This window comes from Salmo salar, chromosome 17 (assembly GCF_965601325.2).
Source record: "Salmo salar chromosome 17, fSalSal1, whole genome shotgun sequence".
Lineage (NCBI taxonomy): Eukaryota > Metazoa > Chordata > Actinopteri > Salmoniformes > Salmonidae > Salmo > Salmo salar.
The window spans coordinates 79,837,027-79,855,225 of NC_138307.1; the positions used below are offsets into that span (position 1 = coordinate 79,837,027).

An 18,199-nucleotide genomic window follows, 5' to 3' on the forward strand; every position below is an offset into this window, starting at 1 on the left:
CAGAAATCTGAAGAAAATTAACTACAATGACAAATGGTTTGATGAAGGATGCAAAAACCTAAGAAAGAAATTGAGAAACCTGTCCAAACAAAAACATAGAGAGCTGGAAAACCTGAGCCTACGCCTTCACTATGGTGAATCACTAAAACAATACAGAAATACACTACGGAAAAACAAGGAACAGCATGTCAGAAATCAGCTCAATGTAACTGAAGAATCCATAGACTCTAAACACTTCTGGGAAAATGGGAAAACACTAAACAAACAACAACACGAAGAGTTATCTATCCAAAATGGAGATAAACCACTTCTTCTTTTTGGCTCTATAACAAAGAACAAACAGCAAAAACATATACATGATCAAATACAAATCTCAGAATCAACTATTAAAGACTACCAGAACCCTCTGGATTCTCCAATTACATTGAATGAACTACTGGACGAAATAAAAACCCACAAACCCCAAAAGGCCTGTGGTGTTGATGGTATCCTCATAGAAATGATCACATATACAGACAACAAATTCCAATTGGATCTGGATAAAAATACTTGAATCAGTTATAGAACCCATTGTCCTTTATGGTTGTGAGGTCTGGGGTCCGCTCACCAATCAAGAATTCACAAAATGGGACAAATGCCAAATTGAGACTCTGCATGCAGAATTCTGCAAAACTATCCTCTGTGTACAACGTAGAACACCAAATAATGCATGCAGAGCAGAAAAAACAGAGCAAACTAGAATGCTATTTGGCCCTAAACAGAGATTACACAGTGGCAGAATACCTGACCACTGTGACTGACCCAAACTTAAGGAAAGCTTTGACTATTTACAGACTCAGTGAGTATAGCCTTGCTATTGAGAAAGGCCGCCGTAGGCAGACCTGGCTCTCAAGACAAGACAGGCTATGTGCACACTGCCCACAAAATGAGGTGGAAACGGAGCTGCACTTCCTAACCTCCTGCCAAATGTATGACCATATTAGAGACACATATTTCCCTCAGATTACACAGATCCACAAGGAATTTGAAAACAAACCCGATTTTGATAAACTCCCATATCTACTGGGTGAAATACCACAGTGTTCCATCACAGCAGCAATATTTGTGACCTGTTGCCACAAGAAAAGGGCAACCAGTGAAGAACAAACACCATTGTAAATACAACCCATATTTATGTTTATTGTCCCTTTTGTACTTTAACTATTTGCACATCATTACAACACTGTATACAGTATATATACATAATATGACATTTGTAATGTCTTTATTATTTTGGAACTTCTGTGAGTGTAATGTTTACTGTTCATTTTTTTTTTGTTTTCACTTTTGTATATTATCTACTTCACTTGCTTTGGCAATATTAACATATGTTTCCCATGACAATAAAACCCCTTGAATTTAATTGAATTGAGAGTGAAAGAGAGAGAGAGAGAGAGAGAGAGAGAGAGAGAGAGAGAGAGAGAGAGAGAGAGAGAGAGAGGGAGAGCGGTAGAGAGGGAGAGAGAGGTAGGGAAAGAGAGAGAGGTAGAGAGGTAGAGAGAGAGAGAGAGGAGAGAGAGAGAGAGAGAGAGAGAGAGAGAGAGAGAGAGAGAGAGAGAGAGAGGGAGAGCGGTAGAGAGGGAGAGAGAGGTAGGGAAAGAGAGAGAGGTAGAGAGGTAGAGAGAGAGAGAGAGAGAGAGAGAGAGGAGAGAGAGAGAGAGAGAGAGAGAGAGAGAGAGAGAGAGAGAGAGAGAGAAAATCTGAGATCTGAATGTCATCCAACACTCTGCCTTCTCCTTCACCTAGAATCCACCAGCCCTTATTCTTGAGGTGTCACTGTAATATAATTCTCCTTTTTTTAACTTTACCTTTTTCTCTGAATAAAATGTTTTCACAGAGTTCACATGGGCCCAAATGATCTAATAATATTAGAACATTAGCGAACATATGCAACAGAAAGGCTTTGATTTAATTTTGTCTGGATCTCTCTGGCTTCTCTCTCTCTCTCTGGCTTCTCTTTCTCTGGCTTCTCTCTCTCTGGCTTCTCTCTCTCTCTGGCTTCTCTCTCTCTCTGGCTCCTCTCTCTTTCTCTCTGGCTTCTCTCTCTTTCTCTCTGGCTTCTCTCTCTTTCTCTCTGGCTTCTCTCTCTGGCTTCTCTCTCTGGCTTCTCTCTCTCTGGCTTCTAACTCTCTCTGGCTTCTAACTCTCTCTGGCTTCTAACTCTCTCTCCCCCCCTCTCTTTCTCTCTAGCCCTTTCTTTTTCAATTAATCATTTTGACAGAACTGGAATACAACGCTATAAGAGAGTACTGTGTGACTTTTTCACCAACAGTACGTTCTGTCAGTTTCTGTAGATACAGAAAGTCGCCTAATTGAAACATCAGCAATATTTCAACATCATTTCACCTGTGTTCATTTTCCTCAGTCCTCGTATTACATTAGCATAGAAGGTATACTAAAATAGCACCTTTAAATCTGAGAGATGATCAAGTACGATTACCCCAGGACTTTAAACGTGTATGATGATAAACCATTTAAAAATTCTGACGAATCTCAAAACAAAGCTTTCATACAATCCTAAAATACTTGAAGTAGCTAGTCACCCTATTTTAAATAGTTACAACTTATAAGTTAGAGACTTCTGTGGAGTCTAAACTCATTAAAGTTGAACTTAACAAGAGCAAACACTCACTAACCTTTACTCAAAACTATACTGAGACAAATGCCAACACTTTGCCAAATCCAAATGCCAAATGTTTTAACCAAAGGCCAAGGCATCACAATACTCAGAGCAGGTTGAGAATCTATTTATCTGGGTCCTGGACTAGTGAACATAAGGAAGGACCTGTTCTATAGGCCATCTGACTATTAACACATTTAGGATATCAGTCAGTGTGTGTGTGTGTGTGTGTGTGTGTGTGTGTGTGTGTGTGTGTGTGTGTGTGTGTGTGTGTGTGTGTGTGTGACTCAACATCCTGCTAAGAGGAGACCAACGCCGCAGCAAAGCAGTGCATTTTGAGAGACGTGTCATTTGTCAGGTAGAGAGAGTAGGATATGGAATGGAAGGGACCTCCTCGGATGGGTTTATTCATCAAGTCTATTAGAAACACTACTACTGTTAGAAACACTACTACTGTTAGTGGTCTGTTAGAAACACTACTACTGTTAGAAACACTACTACTGTTAGAAACACTACTACTGTTAGTGGTCTGTTAGAAACACTACTACTGTTAGAAACACTACTACTGTTAGTGGTCTGTTAGAAACACTACTACTGTTAGAAACACTACTACTGTTAGTGGTCTGGTAGAAACACTACTACTATTAGAAACACAACTACTGTTAGAAACACTACTACTATTAGAAACACTACTACTGTTAGAAACACTACTACTGTTAGAAACACTACTACTGTTAGTGGTCCAGTAGAAACACTACTACTGTTAGAAACATTACTACTGTTAGAAACACTACTACTGTTAGTGGTCTGGTAGAAACACTACTACTGTTAGAAACACTACTACTGTTAGAAACACTACTACTGTTAGTGGTCCAGTAGAAACACTACTACTGTTAGTGGTCTGGTAGAAACACTACTACTGTTAGAAACACTACAACTGTTAGTGGTCTGGTAGAAACACTACTACTGTTAGAAACACTACTACTGTTAGAAACACTACTACTGTTACAAACCCTACTACTGTTAGAAACACTACTACTGTTAGTGGTCTGGTAGAAACACTACTACTGTTAGAAACACTACTACTGTTAGTGGTCTGTTAGAAACACTACTACTGTTAGTAGTCTGGTAGAAACACTACTACTGTTAGAAACACTACAACTGTTAGAAACACTACTACTGTTAGTGGTCTGTTAGAAACACTACTACTGTTAGAAACACTACAACTGTTAGTGGTCTGGTAGAAACACTACTACTGTTAGAAACACTACTACTGTTAGAAACATTACTACTGTTAGTGGTCTGGTAGAAACACTACTACTGTTACAAACACTACTACTGTTAGTGGTCTGATAGAAACACTACTAATGTTAGTGGTCTGGTAGAAACACTACTACTGTTAGTGGTCTGGTAGAAACACTACTACTGTTAGTGGTCTGGTAGAAACACTACTACTGTTAGAAACACTACTACTGTTAGAAACACTACTACTGTTAGTGGTCTGTTAGAAACACTACTACTGTTAGTGGTCTGGTAGAAACACTACTACTGTTAGTGGTCTGTTAGAAACACTACTACTGTTAGAAACACTACTACTGTTAGAAACATTACTACTGTTAGTGGTCTGGTAGAAACACTACTACTGTTAGAAACACTACTACTGTTAGAAACACTACTACTGTTAGTGGTCTGTTAGAAACACTACTACTGTTAGTGGTCTGGTAGAAACACTACTACTGTTAGTGGTCTGTTAGAAACACTACTACTGTTAGAAACACTACTACTGTTAGAAACACTACTACTGTTAGAACCATTACTACTGTTAGTGGTCTGGTAGAAACACTACTACTGTTAGAAACACTATTACTGTTAGTGGTCTGGTGGAAACACTACTACTGTTAGAAACACTACTACTGTTAGAAACACTACTACTGTTAGTGGTCTGGTAGAAACACTACTACTGTTAGTGGTCTGGTGGAAACACTACTACTGTTAGAAACACTACTACTGTTAGTGGTCTGGTAGAAACACTAGTACTGTTAGAAACACAACTACTGTTAGAAACACTACAACTGTTAGAAACACTACTACTGTTAGAAACACTACTACTGTTAGTGGTCTGGTAGAAACACTACTACTGTTAGAAACACTACTACTGTTAGAAACACTACTACTGTTACAAACCCTACTACTGTTAGAAACACTACTACTGTTAGTGGTCTGGTAGAAACACTACTACTGTTAGAAACACTACTACTGTTAGTGGTCTGGTAGAAACACTACTACTGTTAGTAGTCTTCCCTGTGGCTCAGTTGGTAGAGCATGGTGTGTGCAACGCCAGGGTTGTGGGTTCGATTCCCACGGGGGGCCAGTACAAAAACAACAAAAAAAATGCATGAAATGAAATGTATGCATTCACTACTGTAAGTCGCTCTGGATAAGAGCGTCTGCTAAATGACTAAAATGTAAAAAAATGGTAGAAACACTACTACTGTTAGAAACACTACAACTGTTAGAAACACTACTACTGTTAGTGGTCTGTTAGAAACACTACTACTGTTAGAAACACTACAACTGTTAGTGGTCTGGTAGAAACACTACTACTGTTAGAAACACTACTACTGTTAGTGGTCTGATAGAAACACTACTAATGTTAGTGGTCTGGTAGAAACACTACTACTGTTAGTGGTCTGGTAGAAACACTACTACTGTTAGTGGTCTGGTAGAAACACTACTACTGTTAGAAACACTACTACTGTTAGAAACACTACTACTGTTAGTGGTCTGTTAGAAACACTACTACTGTTAGTGGTCTGGTAGAAACACTACTACTGTTAGTGGTCTGTTAGAAACACTACTACTGTTAGAAACACTACTACTGTTAGAAACACTACTACTGTTAGAACCATTACTACTGTTAGTGGTCTGGTAGAAACACTACTACTGTTAGAAACACTACTACTGTTAGTGGTCTGGTGGAAACACTACTACTGTTAAAAACACTACTACTGTTAGAAACACTACTACTGTTAGTGGTCTGGTAGAAACACTACTACTGTTAGTGGTCTGGTGGAAACAATACTACTGTTAGAAACACTACTACTGTTAGTGGTCTGGTAGAAACACTACTACTGTTAGAAACACGACTACTGTTAGAAACACTACAACTGTTAGAAACACTACTACTGTTAGAAACACTACTACTGTTAGTGGTCTGGTAGAAACACTACTACTGTTAGAAACACTACTACAGTTAGTGGTCTGGTAGAAACACTACTACTGTTAGAAACACTACTACTGTTAGAAACACTACTACTGTTAGTGGTCTGGTAGAAACACTACTACTGTTAGAAACACGACTACTGTTAGAAACACTACAACTGTTAGTGGTCTGTTAGAAACACTACTAATGTTAGTGGTCTGGTAGAAACACTACTGGTACTCATACAAGCTTAGACTGTCAGACAGCCCAAGTAGTTGGAACAAGTCATTTAGCAGGTCATTTAACAGGTCATTTAACAGGTCATTGATAAACTGATCTTCCAAGATGCCATAGCAGTCAGACGTCCTTTGTCCTCGTCTTGTCGTGTCCCATGTATATATATATTTACATCTTTTCTTCGCATATCTTTTTATATATATTTTTCTAAAAACTCAACTTCAAAACACTCTCCTGCAACCCGCCTCACCAATTAAAAAAAAAAGTATTATTTACCTCAAATCTGAAATCCACAACAGAAGCTAGCCAGAAGTTAGCCAGAAGTTAGCCAGTTCACTAGCTAACGTTAGAACTCAGCTAACCACGGTTGGCGGTCATCAGCTATCCCTTAGCTCGAAAAGCTATTGCCAGTTTTGTACAACACGACTCAGACCAGACCATACCGGACCTATGTTCTCTCTATATCCCCGGATTTCTACCGCAAGCTCTGGACATTTACACCTGGAGCTTGCAGCTAGCTAGCTGCTATCCGAGTGACTATTGGCTAACGTCGGTCCCAGAGCTAACATCAATTATTCCGGAGCTAGCCAGCTGAAGAGTTCCATCAGCCACTCCTGGGCTACAATCACCTATCCGGACCCATTTTAATGCCAATGCGGAGCCCCATCGGGCCTTCATGACTGGACTACCGACGTTATCTGCCCGAGGGAGTTACCCAACTGGCCCCTCCGGCGCAACGTAACCTGAATGCCCATCTGCGGCCAGCTAATCGTTAGCTGTCTTATCGGCTGCTATCTGAATAGGTCTATCGGCCAATTTTCTTGGGCCACTATAACTATAACTATTTTTGCCAATTGGATTGGTCCCCTCTACCACACGGAACCCCACTAATCTACCGACGGAAACGCACGAGGTGGCTAAAAACAGACCATCTTTTGCCAACTTCTGACTTGCTACCCATGGCCCGGCTAGCTGTCTGAATCGACGTGACCGCAACCGACCTCACTACTCACTGGACCCTTTTTATCACTTGGCTAAGCATGCCTCTCCTTAATGTCAATATGCCTTGTCCATTGCTGTTCTGGTTAGTGTTTATTGGCTTATTTCACTGTAGAGCCTCTAGCTCTGCTCATTATACCTTATCCAACCTCTCAGTTCCACCACCCACACATGCGATGACATCACCTGGTTTCAATGATGTTTCTAGAGACAATATCTCTCTCATCATCACTCAATGCCTAGGTTTACCTCCACCTGCTCCTTTTACTCTCTGTTCTGGACGTCCTAGACAACCAATTCTCATAGCTTTTAGCCGTACCCTTATCCTACTCCTCCTCTGTTCCTCTGGCGATGTAGAGGTGAATCCAGGCCCTGCAGTGCCTAGCTCCACTCCTATTCCCCAGGCGCTCTCTTTTGATGACTTCTGTAACCGTAATAGCCTTGGTTTCATGCATGTTAATATTAGAAGCCTCCTCCCTAAGTTTGTTTTATTCACTGCTTTAGCACACTCTGTTAACCCGGATGTCCTAGCCGTGTCTGAATCCTGGCTTAGGAGGACCACCAAAAACTCTGAAATCATCCCTAACTACAACATTTTCAGACAAGATAAAACGGCCAAAGGGGGCAGTGTTGCAATCTACTGCAGAGATAGCCTGCAGAGTTCTGTCCTACTATCCAGGTCTGTACCCAAACAATTTGAACTTCTACTTTTAAAAATCCACCTCTCTAAAAACAAGTTTCTCACCGTTGTCGCCTACTATAGACCACCCTCTGCCACGAGCTGTCTTCTGGACACCATATGTGAACTGAGTGCCCCCCATCTATCTTCAGAGCTCGTGCTGCTAAGTGATCTAAACTGGGACATGCTTAACACCCCAGCCATCCTACAATCTAAGCTTGATGCCCTCAATCTCACACAAATTATCAATGAACCTACCAGGTACCACCCCAAAGCCGTAAACACGGGCACCCTCATAGATATCATCCTAACCAACTTGCCCTCCAAATACACCTCTGCTGTTTTCAACCAAGATCTCAGCGATCACTGCCTCATTGCCTGCATCCGTAATGGGTCAGCGGTCAAACAACCTCCACTCATCACTGTCAAACGCTCCCTGAAACACTTCAGCGAGCAGGCCTTTCTAATTGACCTGGCCCGGGTATCCTGGAAGGATATTGACCTCATCCCTTCAGTAGAGGATGCCTGGTTATTTTTTTTAAATGCCTTCCTCACCATCTTAAATAAGCATGCCCCATTCAAGAAAGTTAGAACCAGGAACAGATATAGCCCTTGGTTCTCTCCAGACCTGACTGCCCTTAACCAACACAAAAACATCCTGTGGCATTTTGCATTATCATCGAACAGCCCCCGTGATATGCAACTTTTCAGGGAAGTTAGAAACCAATATACACAGGCAGTTAGAAAAGCCAAGGCTAGCTTTTTCAAGCAGAAATGTACTTCCTGCAACACAAACTCAAAAATGTTCTGGGACACTGTAAAGTCCTTGGAGAATAAGAGCACCTCCTCCCAGCTGCCCACTGCACTGAGGATAGGAAACTCTGTCACCACCGATAAATCCACTATAATTGAGAATTTCAATAAGCATTTTTCTACGGCTGGCCATGCTTTCCACCTGGCTACCCCGACCCCGGTTAACAGCACTGCACCCCCCACAGCAACTCGCCCAAGCCTTCCCCATTTCTCCTTCTCCCAAATCCAGTCAGCTGATGTTATGAAAGAGCTGCAAAATCTGGACCCCTACAAATCAGCCGGGCTAGACAATCTGGACCCTTTCTTTCTAAAATTATCTGTCGAAATTGTTGCAACCCCTATTACTAGCCTGTTCAACCTCTCTTTCGTGTCGTCTGAGATTCCCAAAGATTGGAAAGCAGCTGCGGTCATCCCCCTCTTCAAAGGGGGGGGGGGACACTAGACCCAAACTGCTACAGACCTATATCTATCCTACCCTGCCAAGTCAACAAACAGATTACCGACCATTTCGAATCCCACCGTACCTTCTCCGCTATGCAATCTGGTTTCAGAGCTGGTCATGGGTGCACCTCAGCCACACTCAAGGTCCTAAACGATATCTTAACCGCCATCGATAAGAAACAATACTGTGCAGCCGTATTCATTGACCTGGCCAAGGCTTTCGACTCTGTCAATCATCACATCCTCATCGGCAGACTCAACAGCCTTGGTTTCTCAAATGATTGCCTCGCCTGGTTCACCAACTACTTCTCTGATAGAGTTCAGTGTGTCAAATCGGAGGGCCTGTTGTCCGGGCCTCTGGCAGTCTCTATGGGGGTGCCACAGGGTTCAATTCTTGGGCCGACTCTTTTCTCTGTATACATCAATGATGTCGCTCTTGCTGCTGGTGAGTCTCTGATCCACCTCTACGCAGACGACACCATTCTGTATACTTCTGGCCCTTCTTTGGACACTGTGTTAACTACCCTCCAGACGAGCTTCAATGCCATACAACTCTCCTTCCGTGGCCTCCAACTGCTCTTAAGTACAAGTAAAACTAAATGCATGCTCTTCAACCGATCGCTGCCTGCACCTGCCCGCCCGTCCAGCATCACTACTCTGGAGGGTTCTGACTTAGAATATGTGGACAACTACAAATACCTAGGTGTCTGGTTAGACTGTAAACTCTCCTTCCAGACTCACATCAAACATCTCCAATCCAAAGTTAAATCTAGAATTGGCTTCCTATTTCGCAACAAAGTATCTTTCACTCATGCTGCCAAACATACCCTCGTAAAACTGACCATACTACCAATCCTCGACTTCGGCGATGTCATTTACAAAATAGCCTCCAATACCCTACTCAATAAATTGGATGCAGTCTATCACAGTGCCATCCGTTTTGTCACCAAAGCCCCATATACTACCCACCACTGCGACCTGTATGCTCTTGTTGGCTGGCCCTCGCTTCATACTCGTCACCAAACCCACTGGCTCCAGGTCATCTACAAGACCCTGCTAGGTTAAGTTCCCCCTTATCTCAGCTCGCTGGTCACCATAGCAGCACCCACCTGTAGCACGCGCTCCAGCAGGTATATCTCTCTGGTCACCCCCAAAGCCAATTACTCCTTCGGCCGCCTCTCCTTCCAGTTCTCTGCTGCCAATGACTGGAATTAACTACAAAAATCTCTAAAACTGGAAACACTTATCTCCCTCACTAGCTTTAAGCACCAGCTGTCAGAGCATCTCACAGATTACTGCACCTGTACATAGCCCATCTATAATTTAGCCCAAACAACTCCCTCTTCCCCTACTGTATTTATTTATTTATTTATTTATTTTTGCTCCTTTGCACCCCGTTATTTCTACTTTGCACTTTCTTCCACTGCAAATCTACTATTCCAGTGTTTTACTTGCTATATTGTATTTACTTTGCCACCATGGCCTTTTTTTGCCTTTACCTCCCTTATCTCACCTCATTTGCTCACTTTGTATATAGACTTATTTTTCTACTATATTATTGACTGTATGTTTGTTTTACTCCATGTGTAACTCTGTGTTGTTGTATGTGTCAAACTGCTTTGCTTTATCTTGGCCAGGTCGCAATTGTAAATGAGAACTTGTTCTCAACTTCCCTACCTGGTTAAATAAAGGTGAAATAAAACAAAAATAAATAAAATACAATTTAACAGGTCATTTATCATGTAATTTAGCAGGTCATTTAGCAGGTCATTTAACAGGTCATTTAGCAGGTCATTTAGCAGGTCATTTATCATGTAATTTAACAGGTCATTTAGCAGGTCATTTAACAGGTCATTTATCATGTAATTTAGCAGGTCATTAAACAGGTCATTTAACAGGTCATTTAACAGGTCATTTAACAGGTCATTTAACAGGTCATTTAGCAGGTCATTTAGCAGGTCATTTAACAGGTCATTTAACAGGTCATTTAGCAGGTCATTTAACAGGTCATTTAGCAGGTCATTTAACAGGTCATTTAACAGGTCATTTAACAGGTCATTTAGCAGGTCATTTAACAGGTCATTTAACAGGTCATTTAGCAGGTCATTTAGCAGGTCATTTAACAGGTCATTTAACAGGTCATTTAGCAGGTCATTTAGCAGGTCATTTAACAGGTCATTTAACAGGTCATTTAACAGGTCATTTAGCAGGTCATTTAACAGGTCATTTAACAGGTCATTTAGCAGGTCATTTAACAGGTCATTTAACAGGTCATTTAGCAGGTCATTTAGCAGGTCATTTAGCAGGTCATTTAGCAGGTCATTTAACAGGTCATTTAACAGGTCATTTAGCAGGTCATTTAGCAGGTCATTTAGCAGGTCATTTAACAGGTCATTAAACAGGTCATTTAACAGGTCATTTAGCAGGTCATTTAACAGGTCATTTAACAGGTCATTTACAGGTCATTTAACAGGTCATTTAGCAGGTCATTTAGCAGGTCATTTAACAGGTCATTTAACAGGTCATTAAACAGGTCATTTACAGGTCATTTAGCAGGTCATTTAGCAGGTCATTAAACAGGTCATTTAACAGGTCATTTAGCAGGTCATTTAACAGGTCATTAAACAGGTCATTTAACAGGTCATTTACAGGTCATTTAACAGGTCATTTAACAGGTCATTTAACAGGTCATTAAACAGGTCATTTAACAGGTCATTTAACAGGTCATTTAGCAGGTCATTTAACAGGTCATTTAGCAGGTCATTTAACAGGTCATTTAACAGGTCATTAAACAGGTCACGTATCAGCAGGGAGAGAATGTTGGGACAGCTAAATCCCACCAATCATTGTGTCACTCGGATGTTGTTTGGTGTCATCTGGTGTTGTGGTTCTGTGTGGTGAATTGGTTTGTTGTCATGGTGATTGTGGGTCTGGATCTTACAGCAGATAAACTCTACTCTTGGAAGGGGTCTATGATACAACTCCGGTTGTCAGCCGGTATAAGTAGTTACTCACGGTCGATCATGGTGACCACGTTCTCCTCCACGGCGGGGCTGCTGAGTCCAGCGGAGGCCACTCTGACAGCCACGTTGTATCTCTTGTAAGGCTGTAGGTTCTCCAGGCTGAGTGAGGTACTATCCCGGGCCAGACGCAGGGCGTACACCAGCTCCCAGCTGTCCTGCTGACGCACCTGGAGGGTAATGGACATTACTGTAGTCCAGTCCATGATTTCAACATACTGACAACTGATTAGTCCACTCCTTGTTTTCAACATACTGGAACTGATTACTGCAGTCCACTCCTTGTTTTCAACATACTGAGAACTGATTACTGCAGTCCACTCCATGTGTTCAACATACTGACAACTGATTACTGAAGTCCACTCCTTGTTTTCAACATCCTGACAACTGAATACTCCACTCCATGTTTTCAACATACTGACAACTGATTACTGAAGTCCACTCCATGTTTTCAACATGCTGAGAACTGATTACTGAAGTCCACTCCATGTTTTCAACATACTGAGAACTGATTACTGCAGTCCACTCCTTGTTTTAAACATACTGAGAACTGATTACTATAGTCCACTCCTTGTTTTCAACATACTGAGAACTGATTACTGTAGTCCACTCCTTGTTTTCAACATACTGAGAACTGATTAGTGCAGTCCACTCCTTGTTTTCAACATACTGAGAACTGATTACTGAAGTCCACTCCATGTTTTCAACATACTGAGAACTGATTACTGCAGTCCACTCCTTGTTTTCAACATACTGAGAACTGATTACTATAGTCCACTCCTTGTTTTCAACATACTGAGAACTGATTAGTGTAGTCCACTCCTTGTTTTCAACATACTGAGAACTGATTAGTGCAGTCCACTCCTTGTTTTCAACATACTGAGAACTGATTACTGTAGTCCACTCCTTGTTTTCAACATACTGAGAACTGATTACTGTAGTCCACTCCTTGTTTTCAACATACTGAGAACTGATTAGTGTAGTCCATTCCATGTTTTACTCCAGCACTAGTTGAGTAATGTACACTACACAGCCAAAAGTATGTGGACACCTGCTGGTCAAACATCTCATTCCAAAAACATGGGCATTAACTTAATATGGAGTTGGTCCCCCTTTGCTGCTTTAACAGCCTCCACTCTTCTGGGAAGGCTTTCCACTAGATGTTGGAACATTACTGTGGGGGACTTCCATTCAGCCACAAGAGCGTTAGTGAGGTCAGGCACTGATGTTTGGCGATTAGACCTGGCTCGCAGTTGGCGTTCCAATTCATCCTAAAGGTGGTCGATGGGGTTGAGGTCAGGGCTCTGTGCAGGTCAGTTAAGTTCTTCCACAACGATCTCGACAAAGCATTTCTGTATGGACCTCACTTTGTGCACGGGGCATTGTCATGCTGAAACAGGAAAGGGCCTTCCCCAAACTGTTGCCGCAAAGTTGAAAGCACAGAATCGTCTAGAATATGGAGCCTAGCCAGAACCATGAAAAAGAGTCCCAGACCATTATCCCTCCTCCACCAACCTTTACAGTTGGCACTATGTATTGGGGCAGGTAGCGCTCTCCTGGCATCCGCCAAACCCAGATTCGTCTGTCGGACTGCCAGATGGTGAACCGTGATTCATCACTCCAGAGAACACGCTTCCACTGCTCAAGAGTCCAATGGCGGCGAGCTTTACACCACTCCAGACGACGCTTGGCAATGCGCATGGCGATCTTAGGCTTGTGTCCCAAGCCCAAGCCTTATACACCTGTCAGAAACGGGTGTTGCTAAAATAGCCGAATCCACTCATTTAAAGGGGTGCCCACATAATGTATGTATGGGTTAACCGAAAGGTTGCTGGATCGAATCCCTGAGCTGACAAGGAAAAAAATCTGTCGTTCTGCCCTGAACAAGGCATTTAACCCAACGATCCCTGGACGCGCATGTCGGTTAAAGCAGCCCCCCGCACCTCTCTGATTTAGAGGGGTTGGCTTAAATGAGGAAGACACATTTCAGTTGAATGGATTCAGTTGTACAACTGACAAGGTATCCTATTTCCCTGCAATGCCTTCAGTAAAGTTGGAGAAATGGTATCAGACACCCTGACCTCAACTTTATAATAATAAGAAGATAAGATAAGACATAAAGAGAGTGTGTGTTTGTGAGGGATGTTACATTACCTCCACGGTATAGGAGTCCCAGTGGGAGTCAGGGAAGGACCAGGAACAGGATATGGATGAGGAACTCTGGGGGAAACAATGCATGTTCCGCAGTCTGGATGGGTCTGGGAGGAAGAGAGGGAACATTTAGGATTCATTCTTTGATTGATCGATCGATTGATTTGTTGATTGATTGATATTTACTAAACCTTTATTTATTCACGTTAATTTGATTGTGATTGCAAGAAGTCCCTAGTCCAAGAAAGCATGGCATGACGTTTTAGTGCAGGGAGTTTTAAAACCATTGAGCTCAGGGTCTCATAACCTTGAGATGAGAACAATACCTTCTGGGGTTGTAGTTAGGAGCACTGTGACAACCAACCTCTGTCTACTCTACCTTCCTACCTCCTGTCTCCTCTACCTTCCTGCCCTCTGTCTCCTCTACCTTCCTGTCCCCTGTCTCCTCTACCTTCCTACCTCCTGTCTCCTCTACCTTCCAACCTTCTGTCTCCTCTACCTTCCTACCTTCTGTCTCCTCTACCTTCCTACCCCCTGTCTCCTCTACCTTCCTGCCCCCTGTCTCCTCTACCTTCCTGCCCCCTGTCTCCTCTACCTTCCTACCTCCTGCTCCTCTACCTCCTACCCCTGCTCCTCACCTCCTGCCCCTGTCTCCTCTACCTTCCTACCTCCTGTCTCCTCTACCTCCCTACCTCCTGTCTCCTCTACCTTCCTGCCCCCTGTCTCCTCTACCTTCCTGCCCCCTGTCTCCTCTACCTTCCTACCTCCTGTCTCCCTACCTCCTACCTCCTGTCTCCTCTACCTTCCTACCCCGTCTCCTCTACCTTCCTGCCCCTGTCTCCTCTACCTTCCTACCTCCTGTCTCCTCTACCTCCCTACCTCCTGTCTCCTCTACCTTCCTACCTCCTGTCTTCCCTACCTTCCTAACTCCTGTCTTCCCTACCTTCCTACCTCCTGTCTCCTCTACCTCCCTACCTCCTGTCTCCTCTACGTTCCTGCTCCCTGTCTCCTCTACCTTCCTCCCCCTGTCTCCTCTACCTTCCTACCTCCTGTCTTCCCTACCTTCCTACCTCCTGTCTCCTCTACCTTCCTGCCCCGTTTCCTCTACCTTCCTGCCCCTGTCTCCTCTACCTTCCTACCTCCTGTCTCCTCTACCTCCCTACCTCCTGTCTCCTCTACCTTCCTACCTCCTGTCTTCCCTACCTTCCTAACTCCTGTCTTCCCTACCTTCCTACCTCCTGTCTCCTCTACCTCCCTACCTCCTGTCTCCTCTACCTTCCTACCTCCTGTCTCCTCTACCTCCCTACCTCCTGTCTCCTCTACCTTCCTACCTCCTGTCTTCCCTACCTTCCTACCTCCTGTCTCCTCTACCTTCCTGCCCCGTCTCCTCTACCTTCCTGCCCCCTGTCTCCTCTACCTTCCTGCTCTGTTTCCTCTACCTTCCTACCTCCTGTCTCCTCTACCTTCCTGCCCCGTTTCCTCTACCTTCCTACCTCCTGTCTCCTCTACCTTCCTGTCCCGTTTCCTCTACCTTCCTGCCCCCTGTCTTCTCTACCTTCCTGCCCCCTGTCTCCTCTACCTTCCTGCCCCCTGTCTCCTCTACCTTCATAGCCCCGTTTCCTCTACCTTCATAGCCCCGTGTCCTCTACCTTCCTGCCCTGTCTCCTCTACCTCCCTACCTCCTGTCTCCTGTACCTTCCTACCCCCTGTCTCCTCTATCTCCCTACCTCCTGTCTCCTCTACCTTCCTACCCCCTGTCTCCTCTACCTTCCTACCCTCTGTCTCCTCTACCTTCATAGCCCCTGTCTCCTCTACCTTCATTGCCCCTGTCTCCTCTACCTTCCTACCTCCCGTCTCCTCTACCTTCCTACCTCCTGTCTCCTCTACCTTCCTACCTCCTGTCTCCTCTACCTTCCTACCTCCTACCTCCCCTACCTTCTGTCTCCTCTACCTTCCTACCTCCTGTCTTCCCTACCTTCCTACCTCCTGTCTCCTCTACCTTCCTACCTCCTGTCTCCTCTACCTTCCTACCTCCTGTCTCCTCTACCTTCCTACCTCCTGTCTCCTCTACCTTCCTAACTATGCACTAGCAGTCTGGGTTGAAAATAACAAAGTTAAAACAAGAGGACTCTAACATCCCATAACTATTTGCATAAAATTAGAAATAATTCTAAACTAAGGGACCAGCAATGTTAGTTAGCAAAGGCACTGGGCCCATGGATCTAAAAGCTTCCTGATGGAATAATGATTTGTCCTAATAAGGGCATCTTCAGCCTAGCTAGCAGTGAGAGAGAGGACACATGAAAATGCTCTTTTTACTGTTTACTGGAGGCTTCAATCAGACTTCAGTCATTGGCTATGAGTGAGGATACAAAGCCATGCAGAGCATTATGAGTTTTGCTGACTCACCATCAGCCATAAGAGGTTATACAGTACGTCACAACAGACTGAGGACAAAGTAGTCAGGGAACAGCTGAATAGAAAAGCTCTCTTCATAATAGCGTGAAAGCAAATAAGCACAGAGGCCAAGAATAATATTTTGAGAGGTATGTTTTGTTCCCGTGCCCTTGGACTGTCTGCATTTTCAAAGGAAAACAACGGTCTGCATTAGTCCGCACTATACACACACACACACACGACTCAATAACAGGGTTCAATGTAAGTGTGTGGTCTGTGTGACACACGGTTCTGAAGAGGTATACACACTGACCTTAGTTTCTGGATCTACCCTAGAGGGACCTCAACTAGTCTGAAGCTTGATATTGATAACAGCACTATAAAGGCGTTATAGATATTCACTAAGAATATTTGTTGTAAATCCACGTACTCTCCGTGGACTCTTATCTAAACCCGTTTTGAGTTCCCTGGTTGAAGACACAGCACCATGCCATGTAATCTTGGACCAGGTCAAACTGTGTGGTAGAAGTTAGTAGATTGGGCTGTAGAGTGCAAGGGTGTGGTCTAGTCGTTGACCTTTTGGCTGTGGGATGATCAATCTTTTATCTGCCGTTATGTTATGAGGTTATTCTGGGGAATGCAGGCAGTAGTCAGGTGGAAAGGTATAACTACGTCTGGGTTTAAACTGTTCGCTACACACACACACCCTCACCATTACGCTTGGCACAATAACAGTATAACCGTATTACTGTCATAAACATTTTTTTATGAACAGTTGATTGAATGACCACAATGCAGCAGCAGCAGCACACATATAAATAGAATGAATAGAACATGCTTGGAACCTCTAACCCTGGTAATATGACTGGTAAATAGAATGAATAGAACAGGCTGGGAACCTCTAACCCTGGTAATATGACTGGTAAATAGAATGAATAGAACAGGCTGGGAACCTCTAACCCTGGTAATATGACTGGTAAATAGAACAGGCTGAGATCCTCTAACCCTGGTAATATGACTGGTAAATAGAACAGGCTGGGAACCTCTAACCCTGGTAATATGACTGGTAAATAGAACAGGCTGGGAACCTCTAACCCTGGTAATATGACTGGTAAATAGAACAGGCTGGGAACCTCTAACCCTGGTAATATGACTGGTAAATAGAATGAATAGAACAGGCTGGGAACCTCTAACCCTGGTAATATGACTGGTAAATAGAATGAATAGAACAGGCTGGGAACCTCTAACCCTGGTAATATGACTGGTAAATAGAATGAATAGAACAGGCTGGGAACCTCTAACCCTGGTAATATGACTGGTAAATAGAATGAATAGAACAGGCTGGGAACCTCTAACCCTGGTAATATGACTGGTAAATAGAATGAATAGAACAGGCTGGGAACCTCTAACCCTGGTAATATGACTGGTAAATAGAATGAATAGAACAGGCTGGGGACCTCTAACCCTGGTAATATGACTGGTAAATAGAACAGGCTGGGAACCTCTAACCCTGGTAATATGACTGGTAAATAGAATGAATAGAACAGGCTGGGAACCTCTAACCCTGGTAATATGACTGGTAAATAGAATGAATAGAACAG

General features: G+C 43.4%; 1 protein-coding gene across 1 annotated transcript in view; it reads right to left on the reverse strand.

Annotated features, from left to right (window-relative positions):
• Positions 1 to 18,199, reverse strand: part of LOC106596602 (receptor-type tyrosine-protein phosphatase beta) — a 102,955-nt gene that overhangs the window by 42,175 nt on the left and 42,581 nt on the right. Inside the window, 2 exon segments of the mRNA XM_082964236.1 lie at positions 12,046 to 12,220; positions 14,205 to 14,308. Of these exon segments, the coding sequence (XP_082820362.1) occupies positions 12,046 to 12,220; positions 14,205 to 14,308 (279 nt within the window).